The 21,020-nt window shown below is 45.7% G+C and overlaps 1 protein-coding gene across 3 annotated transcripts in view; it reads left to right on the top strand.

The window, feature by feature from the left end:
* Positions 1 to 17,044, top strand: part of INPP5D (inositol polyphosphate-5-phosphatase D) — a 56,774-nt gene extending 39,730 nt beyond the window's left edge. Inside the window, exons 12-28 of one of the 3 annotated variants that reach the window (XM_080409724.1) lie at positions 641 to 837; positions 3,024 to 3,141; positions 3,681 to 3,777; positions 5,110 to 5,248; positions 5,943 to 6,051; positions 6,208 to 6,296; positions 6,535 to 6,616; positions 7,822 to 7,911; positions 8,076 to 8,189; positions 9,295 to 9,377; positions 10,430 to 10,517; positions 11,252 to 11,401; positions 12,165 to 12,258; positions 12,491 to 12,598; positions 13,242 to 13,514; positions 15,090 to 15,672; positions 16,002 to 17,044. In XM_080409724.1, coding sequence (XP_080265850.1) covers positions 641 to 837; positions 3,024 to 3,141; positions 3,681 to 3,777; positions 5,110 to 5,248; positions 5,943 to 6,051; positions 6,208 to 6,296; positions 6,535 to 6,616; positions 7,822 to 7,911; positions 8,076 to 8,189; positions 9,295 to 9,377; positions 10,430 to 10,517; positions 11,252 to 11,401; positions 12,165 to 12,258; positions 12,491 to 12,598; positions 13,242 to 13,514; positions 15,090 to 15,672; positions 16,002 to 16,004 — 2,417 coding nt within the window. In that variant the 3' untranslated portion in view covers positions 16,005 to 17,044. Of the gene's footprint in view, positions 1 to 640; positions 838 to 3,023; positions 3,142 to 3,680; positions 3,778 to 5,109; positions 5,249 to 5,942; positions 6,052 to 6,207; positions 6,297 to 6,534; positions 6,617 to 7,821; positions 7,912 to 8,075; positions 8,190 to 9,294; positions 9,378 to 10,429; positions 10,518 to 11,251; positions 11,402 to 12,164; positions 12,259 to 12,490; positions 12,599 to 13,241; positions 13,515 to 15,089; positions 15,700 to 16,001 lie in introns of those variants that run through there. The other 2 variants (XM_080409722.1, XM_080409723.1) reach the window with 2 other exon arrangements.
* The last annotated feature ends 3,976 nt before the right edge of the window (positions 17,045 to 21,020 follow it).

The raw sequence follows: 21,020 nt of genomic DNA, 5'->3' as shown, positions 1-21,020 counted from the left end.
CACTTCTTATAGTTCCAGTCAAAGGGCTGTAAAGTTGGCCCTGATGGGTGCTGAAGGATTCCTCCAAAGACAGGGAATTGTGGCTGGCATGAAGCAGGTGCAGCAGTGTGAGCTATCCTCCACCTGGCAGAAAGGGCGGGAGCAATTCCAGTAGCTGCACATCAGCTGCCTCTGAATGACTAGGGACTGTGTGTCCAGCCTGGGAAGAGAGCTGAGCATCTGCAATATTTAGAGAAGGGGACAGGGTGTAGCTGAGGACAGTGGAGTTTGAGTTATTTTTCCCATTTTGGGAGAAAAGCCTGGTTCAAACTGCTGTAAGCTGAGCTGTCTGTGCTCAGTCATACTTAAGGGGTAAGATAAAGGCAGTGGCAGGCCAGCAGTACAGGTCCTTTACACATGGCTACCCTCAGCACGCTACTGAAACCGGGGAAGGTGGCCAGAGCAGAGTCACTCCTTCATCAGTGTGTCAGGTGGCGTTAACGTCTTCATCATCTTCGAGCAGTGAGCCCTGGCTGGTGTGAAACTGGTAGGGGACGGAGTGAACGTGAAGCCTGTTATTTCTGTCCCCGTGAGTTGTCTATATCCTGGGTTTGACAGAACACACTCTGACTTAGTTTGGTGTTTGATTTGTTAACAAAAGGTGCTGCACCTCCGCCAAAGAAGATCACCTCCTGGTTTCTCTCCAAGGGGCAGGGGAAGACCCGTGATGACACTGCTGACTACATTCCTCATGACATCTATGTGATTGGCACCCAGGAGGATCCCCAAGGGGAGAAAGAATGGCTGGAGACCCTGAGGCAATCCCTGCAGGAAATCACCAGTATCAGCTTCAAAGTGGTGAGGGGTTATTCCAGCTATTGCACATAACTCAGAGAAAGAAACAGAGAAATAAGTGGCATTTTGCCTACACCTCCTCCCCTTCCCTCCCTTTATTATCATTGCATTTGGTTGAGGGAGAGTGAACTGAATCTGTCTGTGGACTCTGTGAGATCACAGAATCCCAGACTGGTCAGGGCTGGAAGGGCCCTCTGGAGATCACCTAGTCCAGCCCCCTGCTAAAGCAGGGTCTCCTAGAGCAGGTTGCACAGGGTCGCATCCAGGTGGGTTTGAATGTCTCCAGAGAAGGAGACTCCGCAGCCTCTCTGGGCAGCCTGTGCCAGTGCTCTGTCACCCTCAAGGTAAAGAAGATCTTCCCCATATTCAGAGGGAAATTCTTGTGTTTCACTTTGTGCCTGTTGCCCCTTGTCCTGTCTCTGGGCACCACTGAAAAGAACCTGGCCCTGTCCTCGTGACACTTGCCCTTAAGAATATTTGTAGTCATTGATAAGATCCCCTCTCGGTGTTCTCTTCTCCAGGCTAAACAGCCCCAGCTCTCTCAGCCTTTCCTTATCAGGGAGATGCTCCAGCCCCCCATCATCTTTGTAGCCCTCCCCTGGACTCTCTCCAGCAGTTCTCCGTCTCTCTTGAACGGGGGAGCCCAGAACTGGACCCAGCACTGCAGATGTGGCCTCACCAGGGCAGAGCAGAGGGCAGGATCACCTCCCTCCGCCTGCTGGCCACTCTACTAACATGTCCCAGGATCCCACTGACCACCTTGGCTCCAAGGGCACACTGCTGGCCCATGGACAACTTCTTGATCTTCCCCTGGCGCTGGCTAGATCGGCATATTGCTATGGACAGTGACTCCCAGCACTGCCAAAGCAGGAACCCTGCCATGAAACTCCCCTGCCTGCCAGGCTGGGAGCAAGGGGAAGATGCTGAGCACTTGAGTCAAGTGATGGTGATAGTTTGACCTTCATAGAGGAGGAGATTATAAAACTTTGAGCCAGCTGTAGCCTAGATCTCACCATAGGCTATTGCACTTTCAAAACGGGATGTAACAGCATGCAGGCACAGTCATAGAAGACTGAACTTTATTAAGACTGGGTTTGGACATTGCTGAGTTTCAGTGATAGAATCATAGAATCATTTAGGTTGGAAAAGACCTTTAAGATCATCAGGTCCAACAGTCAACCCAGCATTGCCAAGCCCACCACTAAACCATGTCCCTAAGCACTGCATCTATGCGGTTTTCTGCACACTTCAGGGATTGTCACTCCACCACCTCCCTGAGCAGCCTGTTCCAGAGCTTGACAACCCTTTCAGTGGCGAAGTTTTTCCTCATCCCCAATCTAAACCTCTCCTGGCACAGCTTAAGACCGTTTCCTCTTGTCCACTTGTTCCCTGGGAGCAGAGCCCGACACCCCCCCCCCCCCCCCCCCCCCCCCGGCTGCAGCCCCTGTCAGGCAGCCGTAGGGAGCCATACGGGCCCCCCTGAGCCTCCCCCTCCCCAGGCCGAACTCCCCCAGCTCCCTCAGCCGCCCCTCACAGCACTTGTGCTCTGGACCCTTCCCCAGCCCCGTTCCCGTCTCCGGACACGCTCCAGCCCCTCCATGTCCCTCTGGCCGTGAGGGGCCCAACCCTGAGCCCAGGAGTCGAGGGGCGGCCGCAGCGGTGCCGAGCGCAGGGGGACGGGCACTGCCCCGGCCCTGCTGGCCACACTGCCTGGGACACGAGCCAGGCCGCTGCTGGCCGCCTTGGCCACCTGGGCACACGGGGGGCTCCCGCCCAGCCAGCCCAGCCAGCCCCCCCAGGCCCTGTCCTGCCGGGCCCTTCCCAGCCCCCTGCCCCAGCCTGTAGCGCTGCCAGGGGCTGCTGTGCCCCACAGGCATCTTGTCTTGATGTCAAGAAAGAAATGTAAGCATATCTGGAAGGCCGCAGGACAGCAGGACTTACAATTCTCATGGTGATTGGGAAACTGTATTTTGTTCAAGCAAGGCAATCCAATGATTAACTAGAAAATGGCACTGGAAAATAGGTAGGTCCTTCCTCCCACCTTTGATTAAAATGACTGAAAGCATATCCTGAGCACAAGAAAAAAATTTGTGTAGAAATACTACAGGAGGAGTCAGGAAGGCTGCAGCTGCAGCGCAGCTCCACAGGTATGTGCAGAAATACAACCTCTAACCTTTCCATCCCTGCAGATAGCAATCCATACTCTCTGGAACATCAGGATTGTTGTACTGGCCAAGCCAGAACATGAGAACCGCATCAGCCACATCTGCACAGACAACGTGAAGACAGGCATCGCAAACACGCTGGGTGAGGAACAGACCCCATCTTGCCCAGAGGACTGAGACCTGTTCAGTCTGTGCCAGCACTGTCCCTGAAACGGAACAGCTTTTTCTCAACAGGACTCCTTTGGCTACCTTTATGTGACACTAGTGGTACTAAAGTTATATCCCACTAGCACTCATTATCTCTTACTCTGCCTGTAAGAGAGGGAATCTACTTGTGTCTATACTTAGCATACACATGTGTGTATATAATATATGTATATTTATTTATATTCCCAGGAAACGCCTTTGTTTCTTTGGTTTGGCTGTTGGATTGCTCTTTCTTGGGTTTCACAAGGGAATTGAACTTCTTTCCCTTCAACTACTTTTTTTTAGCATTCTTAGAAAATTTTTTTCCACAATCTGTGCTGTATGTACTAATTCTTTCTGTGCTGATTAAGTCACCTTATTTCTCTTCTCCATCCTCCCCTTCACTGAAGATGTGCTAGGTGCTTTCTTATCTTTGCTAGACTCAGCCTGGAGGTGGATGGATTTTTTTGACATTTTTGGCTTATCCTTTTCCAGGTAATAAAGGAGCTGTGGGGGTGTCATTCATGTTTAATGGAACCTCCTTTGGGTTTGTTAACAGCCATTTGACTTCAGGAAGTGAAAAGAAACACAGGTAAGATACATCTTGCCCTCTCAAAAATGGTTGTTGACCCAGGGTGAAATTCTCTGGGCCCTGTCTGGAAGGAAGGCCCACTAAATAGTTACACGCATGTTTTCCTGACCATAAAAAAATTGTTCAATGTCTCCTGGGAGGGAAATCTGTGCTAAAGATGCTGCTTACTGTGGTACTTTACATGAGGGACTTCTGCTATATGGCCATACCACATGGGTGCAGCAAAATTATTTCCGAGCCAAGTGTAAGTGTTGAGCTCAACACTTGTGTGACCTGTCGTGCAAGCCCAGTACATGAGGAAAACAGCTCCCTGATCGACAGGGTTTTGGAGAGGTGTGGGAAGGTGTTTCCCATCCCAGAATAACGTGCTGAAGGGAACTATCTGCCTCCTCAGCATCACAGTGCTGGGACATGGGAGCTGCGGTGTGCCCTGGGGCACAGCTGGGAAAGATCCTGCCAGGCAGAGCATGCTGTCAGGGATAGCAGGAGGGAGGGATGTAGCACAAAAGTTTCTCCACGGTGGCTAATTCTCTACACCCAGCTGTGAAATGAGTTTCCATGGTCTTGGCAGGTTCTGTGCACCACAGGACTGGAAGGCAAAGATCCCGACATTGGTGGGAGATCTGTGCCCACGCCGGGAGGAGCTGGAGCAGTTGGAAGGAGTGGTTTTGAAAGCACAGACGACTTGAAATGGAGAGGTTGGCTTTGCCATCTTTCCCAGTCCAAGACCCAGAAAGCAGATGGTGTGGGATTTCTGCACAGGGTCCTTGCCACTGATGGAGTTAACTTCTATGGAAGAGTTCCCCAGGGCCTGGAATAGCTGCCAGAATCTAGTTATGTGTTTGCTGCTGAAATCTGAAGGCAACAGTCTAATGCTGGGTTTCTAGGACATGCAGCTCAGAAAAGCACAGACCCAGGAGTCAACAAAAGTGGCTTTAGGACAGCTTTCCAGCCTTTCAATTCAGGTGGAAACAGTCTGACAGCCAACGTAGAGCAGCCAGGAGCTGCTGTAAATGCCCTCCTCACACAGCAGGCTGCTCTCCTGCCCCCCAGCCCACGCACGCCGCAAGCCGCAGCACAAGAGCTGCGCTGCATTACTAGTTGCATGAAGTAGGTTGGCTCCCCAGGAGACAGCGAGCACATTACCTGGGCCTGTCTGCTGAGGGGCAGTTGCCAGGCAGGGGTGGCAAGTTCTTGGCTTCTGATCTGCTCTCCTCTAGATGTGGAGCCAAATCGGTTCCTGCCTAGTAAAGTGGCAGTCCCTGACGACCCAGGCGTTCAGAAATGGCATGGCGATTTAGTATGTCAGGCAGATGTTTCTTGTCTTGACAGACGCAACCAGAACTACACGAACATCCTGCGCTTCCTGACGCTGGGAGATAAGAAACTGAGTCCGTTTAACATCACTCATCGCTTTACCCATCTTTTCTGGCTGGGAGACTTGAACTACCGTGTGGAACAGCCCCCGACGGTTAGGGACCCTGCGTGAATCCCTGGAGAGGCAAAATACTGTGTTGCTGTAGAAGCGCTATCTTTTGCTAGTCTAGGGCAACGTGGCAGAAGGGCTGGCAGAAAGGGGGGAGGCAGAAGGGATCCCCAGGGCACAAGTGTGACACCAGTTGGGGGAGAGTGAGGAACTCCCCTTTGCCCTCTCCCAGGATTAATGGACCCAGGAAGCCGTCTGGCACACTTTGCTGCTGCAGGCAGCATCGCTTCTCCAAACCTCCCAGCTCTGGTTCCCACTGTGAGCGAGCATCTGTCCCCGAACAGCTTGATCCAGAGATTGCCTTTCTGCTCTGTTCAGTTAGCTTTTAATGGCTCGGAACAGGCCTTCAGAAACAGGCAAGCCATAATAAATACTGGATAGGTTTCAGTAGGCGGTAGGCAACAGCAAGCCTGGTGTTGATGTGCATCTGGTTGTGTGTGTGCGTATATATGTGTGTGTGTAGGGGATGTGTGGGCATTTTGATGCCTGTTTTGATAGACAAATGCTCAGCCACGCAGCAAAGACTGGGGCCTGCCTTTCAGCGAAGGGAAAGATGGGGAAATGGCAGGGGGTATGGCGCTGTGAAACAGTTGAGAAGCACTTGCTAGCTCACCAGCGAAGGGAGTATTTAGAAGAAGGTTTTGCATCATCTGCAGCTCTGCTGTTTCCCTGTTGGCAGGAAGCAGAGAATATTATCCAGAAGATCAGGCAGCAGCAGTATCCGGAGCTTCTGGCTTTCGACCAGCTTCTCATAGAGAGAAAGGACCAAAAGGTGTTTCTGCAGTTCGGTAAGATTCTGAATTTATTGGCAGGTTCCTCTCCCATTTCCAGCAACTTTCCCTGCGAGACTTGCTGGGGGGCAGGGTGTACAGAGCAGTGGCTGTCTTGCCCAGGGGAGGGTTCTCAAGAGGCCAGGCAGTAACAGAGCTATCTCTCTGTTTTAGAGGAAGAAGAGATTACTTTTGCTCCGACATACCGTTTTGAAAGAGGTACCCGGGAGAAGTATGCTTACACCAAGCAAAAAGCTACAGGGGTATGTGGAAACTGATTTCCCTTCAGAAGTGCATGGCAGAGCAGGAAAAGTGAATCCTGCAGAAGAAAGTGACCTAAACAAGTCTGTGCATTTTCTGCCCCTGTAGTGTTTTGAAATGAGTCAATACAAACAAAAAGATTGGACACAAATATATGGTGTTTGGGCAAGTGAATTTCCTGTTCTTTTGTGAACTGGTCTTTTCCCTTCTTCTTGACATCACTTCTCCTTTGGTTTGCAGATGAAGTACAATTTGCCATCCTGGTGTGATCGAGTGCTCTGGAAATCATACCCCATGGTGCACGTTGTGTGTCAGTCCTATGGTGGGTAGATAACAGATTGTAGATAGCAAAGCAATCCGTCTGAAACGGAAATGATTCAGAGCAGAATCTGTAGGATCTCCCTGCACTGCCAGGCACTCAGCATAGAGGGACCTGATGTTAAACTAGGCAGAGCGGAGCCAACTCTCCCTGCCTGTAACCTTACAAGGTTGGGAATTAATTCTGTTTTTCTTTTATATGCAGAATACCACTCAGACAGCTGCAGCTGTCCACCTTTAGGACACGCTGTAGGATCACTTTACACCAGTTCTTTCTTGGCAACGACCACTTTTCCTGTGCAGTTACCATCAGGAGCTCCTCACTTGATGGTGACAGTAGGGCAGACCCTGTGTACACAGTCCAGTCTGCAGAGGTTGGAGCTGCAAACATCTCTCTTGCACCAAATCATATTCCAGAAGGACTGTGGTACCAAGAGCCTGTTGCCTTTCTGGCTCAGAAGCATCACAAAAGCGCAGTGCGGGGAAGAGAGGAAGCCCACAGGACCTGTTTAAAAAAAAAAAGACTTAGATACTAGTTCCTGAAATTTCATCAACTATATGTAGGCTCGAGCGTCTGAGTATGACATTGATGGTTTCCTGTGCATGGGATTGAGAAGAGGGCTGTAGAAGTCTCTTGGGGGATAAGGTGCACTGATCTGATGACAGAGACTACGATGAGGTCTGTGGTCAAATAAGCACCTCCAGGGAGCCTGGCACCTGCTTCTGTGCGCTGTTCTGTTCAACGGGCCAGGCTGGCAGGAACACAGTGTGCGCTTAGGGCGCCTCAGGGTCTTGCTCACTCACTGTTAACCCTGGGCCATGAGTTGTGCTGTAGCACTGAAGTAACACCAGTGCATGCTTGCGTGATTTCCTGCCATATCAGAGCTTTAATTAGCTGTGCACGTTGCAGAGGCAACCAGGAAGCCTGCAAGTGCTTTTTGTACCAGGGGAATCTAACACTGACAGTCACTTGCAAAATGATATGGTAGAGTTCTGCCCCTTAACCAAACCTTTATGTGTTTTGACAAAAAAGTTACACTCCTATATAGTCACATGGGATTACGTAGAAACACCTCTGACTAGAGACGAGTTACCACAGTGACAGTTATATTTTCTGGAAAATTACCGAATAATATTTCTATGGCAGTGATCTCACTGCAGCAGGGCAGAAACGCAGGGCAGTAACTATCCTCTCTTTCTCGTTGGCAGGCTGCACCACTGACATCATGACGAGTGACCACAGTCCTGTCTTTGCCACCTTTGAAGTGGGAGTCACCTCACAGTTTGTTTCAAAGAATGGTTAGTCACTTTGGGTGCAGGTGTGCTACCTTCACCTTTGGGTACAACATGCGGTGCTTTGTATATTGTGAAAGAAAAAGCTGCTTCTGAAAAGAGTCCACTCAAAAATGCCCTCTCTTTATCTCCCACTGAAAATGTCATTATTTTCCATTCCTCTTTCTTAGACTCCAAGTACACGGATTCTCAAGGGGAGATAGAGTTCCTGCACTGCTATGCTACTCTGAAGACCAAGTCCCAGACCAAGTTCTACATCGAGTTTCACTCTAGCTGCTTAGAAAGTATGGGTTTGCCCATCTTTATTCTTTCTGTCAGTTGCCTGCTTGTTTGGGTTAGTTCCCCTTCCTCTTGCTTTGATCTAAATAAATAAACAGCTGTGTGGATCACTTGTTCCAGCACAGAAAAGGGATGTCCTAGAGGTTTGTTGTCATTTACAAGTAATTCTGTATTGTCAGCAACGCAAGCCAAACCCCACAGCCATTTAGCTGCAGTCTGTGCTTCGACATGAAGCCATCCACAATTTCTTCCATCTTGTTCAGCAATATCATAATTCCTTTCTTGAAGAGAAACACGTGTTGTTCTTGCTGATCACACATAAAATTGCTACTTAGCCAACATATTGATCAATTAAATTTCTAATCGTGCCTGCTGCAAAGGATCAGATATTTTCAAAATAAAGCATCTGCATTATGCTAATAAAAACAATTTAATTACCCTGGTTTAAAAAAGAATAAGTCAGAGGACCAACTTAGAAGTGAAAGATAGTGATTTGATTCTCTAAACGGGACTGTGTACCTACCAGCGCTGCAGATCTTATTCCCGGTCCCTGTGCTGCAGGGCTGAGTCTCAGCTGTTTATGTAATGCGAGCCTACATGCCCTTGCTGTGGTTTTTTTAAGCGATTCCCCATCACAGGACTGCTCCTCTAAGTGGGACAGCATGCCTTCGGTGTATGCTTCATCACATTATCGCATGTCAGAGCGCTGTGTCAAAGACAGTTCCATAAAAGATTATTTTTTGGCTGTATCAAAATTTGCATAAATTTCTATGGAAACAGTGTATTACGAATCTTAAATTAGAATTTCAAAAGTGTGCTATCTTGAGTGGCGTAGGAAGAGCTGTCATGTTCTTATCCTCCAGTCCATGTATGCACTGAGCTTTTCAGTGCCAAGTTTAACTGTAAAATAAAACCATTTAACAATGCTCCAGTAAAATCACTTGTAAATTTACTGTGTAAAGCTCAGACTTTAAGCTTCTTAATGCTTTTAAGACTTTTGCCCAAGCAGGAAAATAATTGTAGGCCTTTTGCAGATCTAGCATCTGAAAAGAATTTGTAGCCAAGTTCTTACTGTCTCTTCTGGTGAACAACTTTCTCATCACTTTGCAGGTTTTGTAAAGAGCCAGGAAGGAGAAAATGAGGATGGGAACGAAGGGGAGCTTGTGGTAAAGTTCACTGATGCACTTCCAAAGGTAAACTGGGACTGTGTTTCCATATCCATATGGAACAGAAGCCTTCCACTTGTATCCCATAAGCAACATTACATCTTTTCCTTATAAAAACATTATTTCCAGGAACATGCTTGTAGTCTTGTTTACTCAAGAGTACTCAAGAGACTGTAAGAATGCACGGTGGGCTTCAGCTGAACAGGGCATGTTATAAGCAGGAAAGGACTTGCCAGTTACTTTCATCCTTAATCACAAATTTTGCTGGCGCATGATTTATGTCACTCAGGAGCGTGACTTTTTTCTCACCTTTTTAGTGAACACAACTATGCTGGTAAGTCTTTTAAGCAGGCCCAGTTTTTTAGTTTTTGCTGGAAGATCAAACATCTTAAAAAGTAACTCTGCCCTGGAGCTTCCTTGCCTGTCAGGCAAAGTTTTTTCTATTTTTTAGAAAAGCTGACCAAGTATTTTTTACCTGTGTTAAAAAGACCATCAATGCCCAGAAGTAGTGTTCTGTGCATCAGTGTCAGAGACAAGTCCTGTCCTTGGGATCAGAGCTGTTCTCCATTTCCTGGCACAGCGGGAGCGGGAAGAACTATCAGAGCTCCTGGATTTGGAGCAAATATGCACGTCAGTACCCTTCTGAATAGCTCAGAAGAAGAACTGCTGACTTTGGAAAGATGGCCTTACACTGAGAGATTGGGGAATGCCTCTATAGTAAGTGATTGTAACAACAGCCAAACAGATTTCTGGGAACAGAGCGTAATCAGAGTCCAGATCACTTCCTCCAAGAGCAATTTTCAGTCCTGCACTGCAGGAGAAAACTGCATCTCAGCCCATGAGTGTTTGATTTGTACCATTCTACCTGCTGTGCTGGGAGTGAGAGTGGGTGGGCTCTAAAAGTGTGTAGCTTTCTAGCACAGATCTCCAAACATCATCAGAGGCCAATCCTGGGGGTGACATGATACCCTCAATGGGTTTGTCCAGCTGACTTTTGCTCATTTGGGACTGAAGCACAGGGAGAACTGTGTTCGTGTAGACCAGTTATTGTATTGACCTACATCAACTTGTCTTTGCAGCTGACTCCAATTATTTCAGACCCAGAATACCTACTGGATCAACACATCCTGATCAGCATTAAGTCATCAGACAGTGATGAATCTTATGGTAAATGTATAGCTGTAAAGTTCTGGATGAGTCAAAATCTACTTAGATTTTTCCAAACCACCGAAAGAGTGGGAGAGAAGTAACTCTTACAGACTGAACATCTATGATGCTCCAACTTCTGATTTAGAACTCAATACATATAAAAATACATTGTGGCCAATATTTTGTGAGGTAATGACGATTACAGGAATATGAACTACAAGAAACAATTTTTGTGAGCTTTACCAGCCCTAAAAGAGCAGCAGCTTAAAAATAAAGGACTTCACAGGAATTAAATCAGGAGTCTGCTCCTGTGCTGTGTATTCAGAACATACAGGTCCTGTTTCACTTGCACTTACTTGATTCATTTCTCCTGGCTATAGAAAAGTCATTGTCAGTGCTGCTTGCTTCCAAATTCTAACCAGCAGTGCTCGTCCACAGAAGGCTCTCTGCCAAAATCCCATTAACTGAAATGGCAGCCACAGGCTCATGTGTTCCTTACCAGTAATGGAAGCTCAGAACCCTGTAGTCACCTGCGGGTGTCTCCAATGCCCAAATCCTTCACACATATGTAAAGAAGTGAAATGAATGCCCCTGCTTTCTCAAGAGATATTACACTCCTTACTGCGATCCAAAGTAGATTCTCTCCAGTAATCTCAGCCCTGTCAGCACAGTGATAATAGATGACTGACACAAGAAGATTTCAATGCTTTTTTTCTCAGTCCCAGGCTCGTTGTCTCCTTGTGCTCTTCTAGGGGAAGGCTGCATTGCCCTGCGAATAGAAGCAACAGAATCCTTAGTTCCTATCCATACTGTGCTGACACACCATGGTGAGAAAACAGGGGTCTTCCAAGGTGAAATCAAGTTACAAACATCACAAGGAAAACAGAGAGAGAAACTATATGGTAAGGAACGACATCATCTCTGCGATGCTTGCCCTAGAGAATATCCATCTCAAAAGATTTCTGATAACTGTCAAGGAATTGAAAATTATCCTGGCAGTGTTTTAAGTCCCAAAGAGGCAAGATCTTTTGATGCTGAATGCAGGATGTGAGTATCCTTAGTTCTCAGGGGTATACCTGTACTCTTCCAGAAAGACACAGCAATTCAATTTGGGTTTTTCTTTTTCATCATTCAAGTAAATTCAGCAGACTGAGAGAGCCCCCTGTCTGTCACTAATACTGATTTTATTGAATGGTGATACCGTATTTCCACTTGCAGTGGTTATGTGAAGAGGTGCCAAAGCTCTCCCTGCTCCAGTCATCCTGGGGAACACCTGCAAAGAGCATGTGAGGCTCTCAGGGAGCAGCTCCTTGGCTAAAAGATCACAAACCTTGCTTATTTTCACCTTGCTACTTGTTCTCTTCCAGAGTACAAAAGCAGCCTCATGACATTTACTATTACTCTCTTGATGGTAAAATGACCCGTATGTGGCTGTTTGGTGGATCGGGACCTTTGTATTCCAAGATACACTCATTTTTCCTGTGTCAACAAAATACCATATGTATTAGTGGGCAGTTGAAAACATGATAGCAGCAACTGTTTAAAGCTGTCTGTCGTTCTGATAGACAAAGAGAGATGCCTTAATACAAGCAGTATCACAGAAAACTTAGGCAATCAGACTCTGAAGCTGCCAAAACACACTTTTATGCCTTTTCTTTCCTTCAGACTTTGTCAAGATTGAACGTGATGAAATCGCTGGGCAGAAACCAAAGAACATCAGCAACTCAGAGCCTAGCAAAGACTGGGATCAAACTAACAGGTAAAGGGCAAAGGGGTAGGTCGGTTACAGAAAACTCGTTGGCTCAATTAACGCAAAGCTGGGCTTGCTGTGGGAGCAGTATTAATAGCCATGGTGAGCACTGGGAAGCTGCTCTTGTGGCTCTCTGGTCGGGGTTGGTCAGTGCTTCTGTGCACAGTTTCAAAAGCTGAGAAGCATTACTCAGACTGGGTCTCTGCACCCCGCTTAAAAAGGGCCCCTTTCTTTCCAACAGAAAGTCAAAATCTACTCATCTGGTGGCTAAAGAGGCAGCAGCCATTGCTCGCTACTGGGGGAGTGCTTCCTCGTCTCCAGACAACCCAGGAAAGGAGGATATGTTACGGTAATCTTGCTGCTTTCCCTGTGCCCGCTTGGGGTGGGGAGCCATGCTCAAACTGCCTGTCTTATCCTTCCCCAGAGTCGTAGGGTGCTGTGGGCGAGGCTGTCCTCTCACTCCCGTTGCACAAGGGCATTTCTTTGCAGGCCTTCTGCCTGCTAGTCTACATGGGTACACCTCAAAAGGCCAAATGGCTCTCCTGTTGTTCCAGCAGCTTATTCCCATGGGGCACAATGCTGCCCAGAGCTGGAATTTGCCTCTTGCCTGGAACCGTTCTGCTGCAGCTTCCAGCTGAACTGCTGGGCCTAGAAACCTGTAGAAGCCCTTATATGTGGCTGCAGAGGCTGGGTGGTCTCTGCAACCTGGAAATGGAAGCATCTGTCATAGCTAGAGGAACTATTTGGGGTTGGGGGAGGTGGCCTTGACCCAGCTGCTTCCTTTCCAGTGACCCAGGGGTGGGAGGCACTAACGGGACTCCCACGTATTCTCTGATTCTGAAGCAAACAGTCACAAAAAAATAAAAAAGAAAAAAGTAGGTGGTATTTAATCTAAGCAGTCAGCGGGCACTAACTCCTTTGTAGCTGGCAGGGAGACAAAAAAATAAAAGTATTTTTGCATGCATCTTCCCAACAATATTTCTTCTCTTCAGCAGCTCCACTCCCACAGACATCAGCAACCCCAACTACCTGGGGATGGCTGCTTTCTCTCAGCAACCCTCTGCAGCCAGCCAGCTTAAGCAGATACCATCACCAGACCAGCCACCTTCTCCCTGGAGCTATGAGCAGCAGCCCAAAGAGGCTACGTCCATAATGGGACAGAGTCAGTCATCCTACACGTCACCCTCCTTGTCGCCTCTATCTCCAAAAACATCCCTCCAGCCTACAGTAAACAGAAGCATTTGTAGTCGGAGTCAAGAGTATCTGTGAGTCTTTGAGTTTTGCACTGGGACTTGTCCCCTCTCTCCTGTCGTCCCCTCTTTCCTGTCGTTCTGCACAGTCACTGGTTCATTATCTATACAGAGTTCAAGGTGCAGCATATTCTTTCAATCTTTTATATGTAGAATTAGAAAAAGACAAGCGAAGGTCACAAGGGCAGATATCACACACTTAAAGAAAACTAGTGTAGTAGTTCCTCTGACTTTTGTGAAAGGAAAGCCAAAAATATATGTGTAAGTTTAATTCTGCCAAGAGAGGAGAAGACTACAGAGTTGACTGTAGAAACAAATAAGAAAAGGGAAGAGTGTGACATAGATCTTTCCGCCGGATGGGAAGGAGAGCTCCTTCACATGTCATATGTGAAGTACTTTAGCTGAATTTCTGCTTAGAGTGCTATACAAATTTCTGGCTTGCTAAACAAATTAACATCTATGTGCTGCATCTATCACAAGTCTTAATGCAGAATTTCCATCCAGCAATTGAAAATACCCCACCTGAGTAAAGCAATGAAGCTACTCTACTTTAGCACGTGTATGCCATCAATATCCTCATTCCAGACCTCTTCTTGACAGTGACAGCTGCTTTCTGAGCCTGGGCTAGAGTTCACTGGTAGATAGATGTCTCTATAAGCCAGAACTTGCCGAAGTCAGAGCTGCAAGCGCTGCCTCAATCTGTTATGTACCTGACAACACTTCATCATGCTCTCAGCTCTTTGCTCCTGCATGTACTGACTACCAGAATGTAACTCGAAGCAAGGAAGGAACACAACTCCTTTGAATACACCCAAAGAACACATGCCACTCTCCCTCGTGCCACTCTGATCAGTGATATTGTGGCTGATCTTTCAAACATTGTGGTGGTTCTCCAGGTGAAAGCCTTGCCAGCCAGGTCGAGTCATACACAATCCACAAAACCTCCCTTGTCCCATTGTACAACTGTGCTGTCACTCCAGTCTGAGCCTCAATTCAAAGGGCTCAGCTGTGAACCTACAATGTCTCACCCTACGTTATATAGCTATTACTTATATATTGTGCATTTGGGTGCACTAAAGAGTTCTATCCTTTCCTTAGGGATACCGTGTAGCACTGGTAGCAAGTGACTGACCTAGCTGTAAAACGCTACAGTATGATGTGAGCTCTTACATTAACTGTCCAGCCAGCCATCTCAATCCTCTCTTCAGATCTGAAGATTCTTATTAATATTTAAATTCAGATTTATGTGTGTCGCAGAGCCATCAAAGCACTTGGCACATTTTGGCTCAGTAGCTTACCTCTGTTTAAAGAAAAGCCAAGAATTGCTTTGACAAGACTGTAGTCCAGCAGGGAGTTTATACAGTACCATGCATATCTGTTCCCTGCTGTCATGTTAATAACGATTAAACAAAGTAAAAACAACACACAATTCTGTTCCCCCCCCCCCCGAGTTTCATTGTTATCCTGTTACCCCTTTGCACAAGCAGTTTAATTTTTATCATGCTCATTTCCTATTCATTTTTTCTTTAAATCAGTGTCTCTTCCCTGCTCTTTACAAGTCTCCTTTTTATGCTGCTTTGATGACTGTAGGCCACCTGAACTGGGGAAAACTACAGCAGAGCCTTTGCTTCAGGAGGAGGGACAGCAGAAGCCAGAGATGTTTGAGAACCCACTGTACGGCTCTATGGGATCGAAGGGCAGGGTGGCATCAAAGAAAGAGCAGGACTACCCCAAGGCCTTGCGAAAAGAGCAGCTGCCGCCGCCACTGCTTGATCAGAGCTGTCATCTCACAAAGTCACAGGACCCTGAGAGCAGCAAGACCTCCGGCAAACAACCATCACCACCTTTCCTGGTCCCCACACAGCGATTTCGGTCCTATACCTGCTCCGGCCAAACTGAAGAAAAGAATACAGGTGAAAAGACTCAAGGCAAACCAAAGATGACTACATCGTCAGAAAACTCAGCACCGCTCAAAAAAATAGTCAAGCCACTGAGGTCTGAAGTCAGCCCAAGCATCCAGGGACAGCAGAACAAGCCGCCCCTTCCCTCGAAGAGCCGGGCAGTGCTGGACATGCAGAACCCCAAGGGCCGAGACTATCGGGACAGTTCAGAGCTGCCACACGCCGGGAAGCATCGGACGGAAGAGGGACCAGTTGGCAGGACAACTACACCGGTGCGTTACTTGTGGGAATAAGGCAGGGTGGAAGTGTTTAATAACAGAAGAACACTGCTAGAGTAGTACTGGCTTAATCACTGCACCCTCACTCTGTGTTTCCTTCCTAACCAAGATTTTTGGGGCTGGTGGTTTTTTTGTTGTGGGTTGTTTGTTTTTTTCCCCAGAATGTCATGAGCTGGATGAGGAATAGGGGAGGTCTTAGTAAATGAGTCTGGGAGAAAAATAGAGCCCACTTGAGTAAGCTGTAGGATTATTTTTTTTTCCGTCTTCATCAAAACTTTTAGAATTGACGATAGACAAGCTGATGTCTTCTCTTGTCTCTACAGTGAAAGCAACACGGCAGATGGCACCCTAGGAGGAATCCTGGTGAGAAGAAAGATGGCAATTACTGCTTTGTTCACACTGATGTCCTCTGGTCTGGTTCTAAAAAGACTGGTTTTTTTTTATTTTTGAGGGTGTATCCCTCTCTATGATTTTGGAAATGATCTATCTGAGAAGTTTATCCTATGTTGCTCAGACCAAGAGGAGCCAGGACCACAATACCAAATGCAGGTTAGGCTTTTGTAGTGTCACTTTGGTACTTCTAGTAAAAGGCAGGTGGTTAAGTACATGTATTAGTGAATGTTTTGAAAAAGAGGAAGGTACGGTATAAGGACTAGAAGATGCAAGGGGTGTGTTTAAAGAACCCCCTTTCTACAGAAGCAAAATTTTTATTTTGTGTTACAGAATTCCTTTTAAAGAGTGATACGTAAAAGAAAGCATTTAGAAAGCGGTACAGCTCCAAAAGCATGTCCTATCCATGTAGCAAGGAGCTAGGGGAGGGTGGGAAAAGAGTTTGAATAGCAGATACTGATGAATGTCACAGACTGTCAATGGAGCCAGCTTTGCCTCCGTGTGAGCTCCTAGGCTGCATATATGCATTATTCATGCAGAGTGAGGGCTGGCCCTTGGCACTGGAGCTCTTTTTCTGTCTAGTAGGTAGTGCTTTTGTACCCCTAAACAAAGGGAAGTATCAGAACTACATGCAGAAATGGGAGAATAGGCAGGGTCCATAGGCAGCCGAGGAGTCCAGCTGCCTGAAGGGACAGACAGCAGCCACTCCAGCCTGTCTCACAGCAAGCACTCTGGTTTTGAAGGACACTGGCTGGCTGGTTTTGTAGCATTCTTAATAGATTAATGCTGACCTTACTGTACACTTTTGTTTATTGACCGAGAATGAATAATGTCAACATACTTGTAATTTCTGTTGTATTCATGTTAAGTATTAATGCCGTGGTTATAATTAGGCTATGCCTGTTTGTGACTTAATCGTTGCTCTTGTTTCCATGTTGATTACTTAAAAATAATAAAATAGTCACCTTTCTGATCATTCTTTATTGAAAATTCAGAACTGCCTGAAACATGACTCAGCCTTAGCTGGGTGCTACGCCAGCTTGCTCAGTGACAATAATCCCTGCCCAGAAGAAACACCAAAGGCACTAAGGAGTGCAGGGAAGATACAGCAATGCCACGGCGATATTGTGACTGAGGACGCGTTTGTCTGCGTACACAGACCCTTCATGGATACAGCTGGTTTAAAAATTCTAGCACCTGTTAGCAGGCACAGTTACCAACTGTGTGATTACAGAAAATGCACAGTAATTTTATGGAGCAGAAGAGGCCAAGTGTAGGCTTGTGAGAATGGGAGGAAGAGGACAATCTGTAAGGCAGAAATCTTTTTAAAAGAGAGGTTTTTCTGCAATGCACGTTGGAGTTTCAAGGCATCATTACTGAAGCACCTGGCTCTCTCACCTACAAGTCAGCAAGACAGGCTTTGGGCTTACATTCCTCTTGCTTTATTCAACAGAATCCTCTCTGTGTAATCCCCATAATTCAATAGCTGTGGTATTTCCCTGGCCCTGGGGAGCATTTAACTTTTCCAGATTGCAGAAGAACTCAGAAGGCCACCGAACAAAACCTTCCCGGAGCAGGTGAGCTTTATGTCCAATATGGAGAGTTAGATCAGTTTCTACTAATTCTGTGACATATTCTTGTATGTTTGGAGATGGAAAACATGGCAGGGTTTCTACAAAATAGTTTTTGCCTTCCCAACAATGAGACAGGCTCAGATTTTCTGTGTTTATCCACTGACTTCCTAAGCTGCAGAAAAGAAAGTGTATTCCCCAAAGTTTGCAAAATAAAAGCTTGATATAAAGCAAGGACAGCTTCTTGCAAAAATATTCTCCTAAGGAGGAATATTGCTTAAGCTTTGCACAGATTTGCAGATGAGTAGAGTTTGAGAACACTGGACCTACTGAGGCATAATATAACATCCAGGTACTTGATTTGGCCTGTCCTTTAGAAAGGCATATTGCTGGGGGAGCAGCTCTCTGCCAAGTTTCCAGCAGAAATAAAATACATTACTATTCCCATGCTAAAAATGCATTACTTACCCAGCTTGAGAGTGGCTCCAAAGAGAGTCTGAGTTACTGTCTATGACAGGAATGACAGCAAATGCCACCACACTTTTTGCAAGTGGAAAATATGCATAACAAGGCTCTGTAAAGAGCTTTCCAAGGCCTCTGCAGAAAAGAGAGTTCTAAGGTGATCAGCTTAGAGATAGAGTGAGAGATGGGCTGGTGCAAAATAACTAGTGGGACACTGCACAATACGTGTCTTTATGGTAAGGCTAGCTGTATCTTGAGATGGTAGAGTTGATGATAATGCCAACTGTGGGAAATTGCCAGACCTGAATATTAGAAAAATTAATTTAACAAATCAGTCTTGTGCTTATGTTTGTTTTGGTTTGGTTTTACTTTATGACATAAAGCCTTTAAGATGGTATCTACTGGTTTTACTGACCATGTCCTGAACCAGATGAAACCGGGACTGAACACAAGTTTCTTCTTTCTCTCATGTTCCTGGGCCTATGGTGCTCTTGCCAAACCAGGCACATTTTTCTGCAGTCTTGTCCCATTAAGTTGGTATAAGCAGTATGACTAGAAGACATAAAGTGAAGAGTATGAATTGTCCAAAAATGTACTGATTTCCCCCAGATGTAGTACCTATCCATAACTTTCCAGCATCCTTTAAGTTCTTAAAATAGCTGCAGTCTTAGTGTACTTATTTCCATGGAGACTCAGCTGTCAAAAATGCTTTAAGGTCCCAGCTACAGGATGTGATGTTGTAGAACACAGTAACTTTTAAAAATCCCATTTCCTGCCTGCACATGATGCATCTAATGCAAGCTTACTTGTCCCTTCAACTGTAAAACTATCATAGGCTGCTGTTAAAGCTTTTCCTAATATGTTGTACTGGGCTACATATTTCCTTCCTGGTAAAGTAGGTCTTACAGAAAACAACTCGAGGAGGAGGAAAAATAGAAAGAAAAAAATAAATTAAGATGAGTTAGTGACTCCAAAATAGCAAGGGGATAATTTCAAGGTTGTTAGAAATGATGTTGCTTAGGCCTCTATACTGCTGGGGCCAAGCACTTTTTATTTCTACAGTTTAAACCTACTCATTTAGTCACTATCCCCCGCATTTGTTTTTAAAATGAAAGTTTTTCTAAAATGTTTACCACGTTTTTCTATTGTCCTTGTGAGAGTACAGTTAAATTAGTTAATGCGATTGAAGAGATGTACTGTCCAAAACAGAGCTGAGTCCCCCTCACCCCCTGACAATCTATCTTTTAGAACATCTTGAAGGCTCAGGTATTTGGGTATGATTAAACTGCGGGTGTCAGGACTAGCTAACTGACCAAGGTGACCCACAGCGATTCCCAGAGATCTCCTAACCAATGCCCCCAGACCGCAACAGATTGGTGGGAAATGCAAATATCCAAATATTTATTTTTTATTTCCCTAATGTCTGCCTGAAATAAATCCATGCTTTCCCCTCTAGGACATTTGTTAAAGATACTCCAATCCCTACCCTCATCTGTTATATTCCTTAATGCTAACATAAATCAGAGATGCACGGGTGGACTGTGCATTAGGAAAGTTTAGGTGATGGTGAAGGCTTCTCTTGATCTGCAGTAACAACCAACAGTTTGGTGCCATGGCACATGTCATAGAATCACAGAATTGTTTAGGTTGGAAAAGACCTATAAAATCATCAAGTCCAACCGTTAACCCAGCACTGCCGACTCCACCACTAAAACCATGTCCTAAGTGCCACTTCTACACGTCTTTTCGTCAGCTGCACCTGCGTGATGCTTGTTTTGTTGAGGCTGAAGTATTTAATGGAGTCGATGACTTTCCTTATTTTCTGTGCCCAGCTGAAGCAAGAGTCCAGTTCTGCTGGAACGGTCTCACACAGCTGCTCACATCTGCTGGAACGGTCTCACATAGCTGCTCACATCTGCTACTGAAGAGATGCTGCAGTCACCAGTGCATTCCTGCAACAAGGGGGCTTATTATCCAAGTGCTACAGAATCTTAATAGTCATTTCAACATGCTAAATTTCCCCAGTGCAGAAAAGGTGTTAGCTGTAGAGGTACAAGATGTTCTTTTTAGACATATAAGCAAACATCAGGTTATTATTCCCGCGAATATGAAAAAGATCTCCTTTCCAGTTCCACAGTGTGCGCATGCTGGCGTTTCAAATGTGGCTTTTAATAAGAAGTATTTTAGGATTGCATTTGTTTTAAAACTTCTAAAGTCTCTCAGAAATTCTTTCACATTGAATCCCAGGTTGACAGAAAAGATTTCCTTGTACCTACTGTAATTTACTATATTTTTTCTCATGCATAATGAGGTAATTCTTTATCTTATACATCACCAAATTTCCCTGAATTTCTGTTCTCAATTCATTACCATTATACTGTTTTATTAATTTTATTTACAGATCACCTTTGTGCTAGCTCCCACGTCAGCTAAACAAAAGGTACATTAGACATGCAGAACCATCCACTGGTTCACAATGTCCTGTGTATGAATCCAGTCTTTATTGCAGCCACGGTTTATTTTTGTTACAATTCTGCTTTCTTTGATTTCTTTTCGAGATGAATAAAAGGTTTTGCCCAAAAGGACTCAATTGCTGCAAACACATGGTAAGGCTTCAATGTATCCTTGTAGATCAAAAATAACTGACATTCTGTAGCATTCAGAGAATTGTAATCAAAACTGTATTCTCAAAAACCAAGTATTGCAGGAGAATTCGCAAAGACAAGCCATGATCCTTAGCTGAGATTTGGGGGCCGGACTGGACAATCCCTAGAGGCCCATCCAGCCTCAACTATTTTTTTGTGCTTCTGTGATTATATTTAAATGAAATTCTGTGCCAGGGATGGTAATCTGCTACACGTTATGGTTATTATTAATACTTTATGCCATTTTTTTCCCAAGGTCTGGTCTAGATTACAT

Source organism: Falco punctatus (genome assembly GCF_963210335.1).
Source record: "Falco punctatus genome assembly, chromosome: 13".
NCBI lineage: Eukaryota > Metazoa > Chordata > Aves > Falconiformes > Falconidae > Falco > Falco punctatus.
Note: the sequence above shows the minus strand (reverse complement) of the source record. Positions and strands in the feature narration are given on the sequence as shown.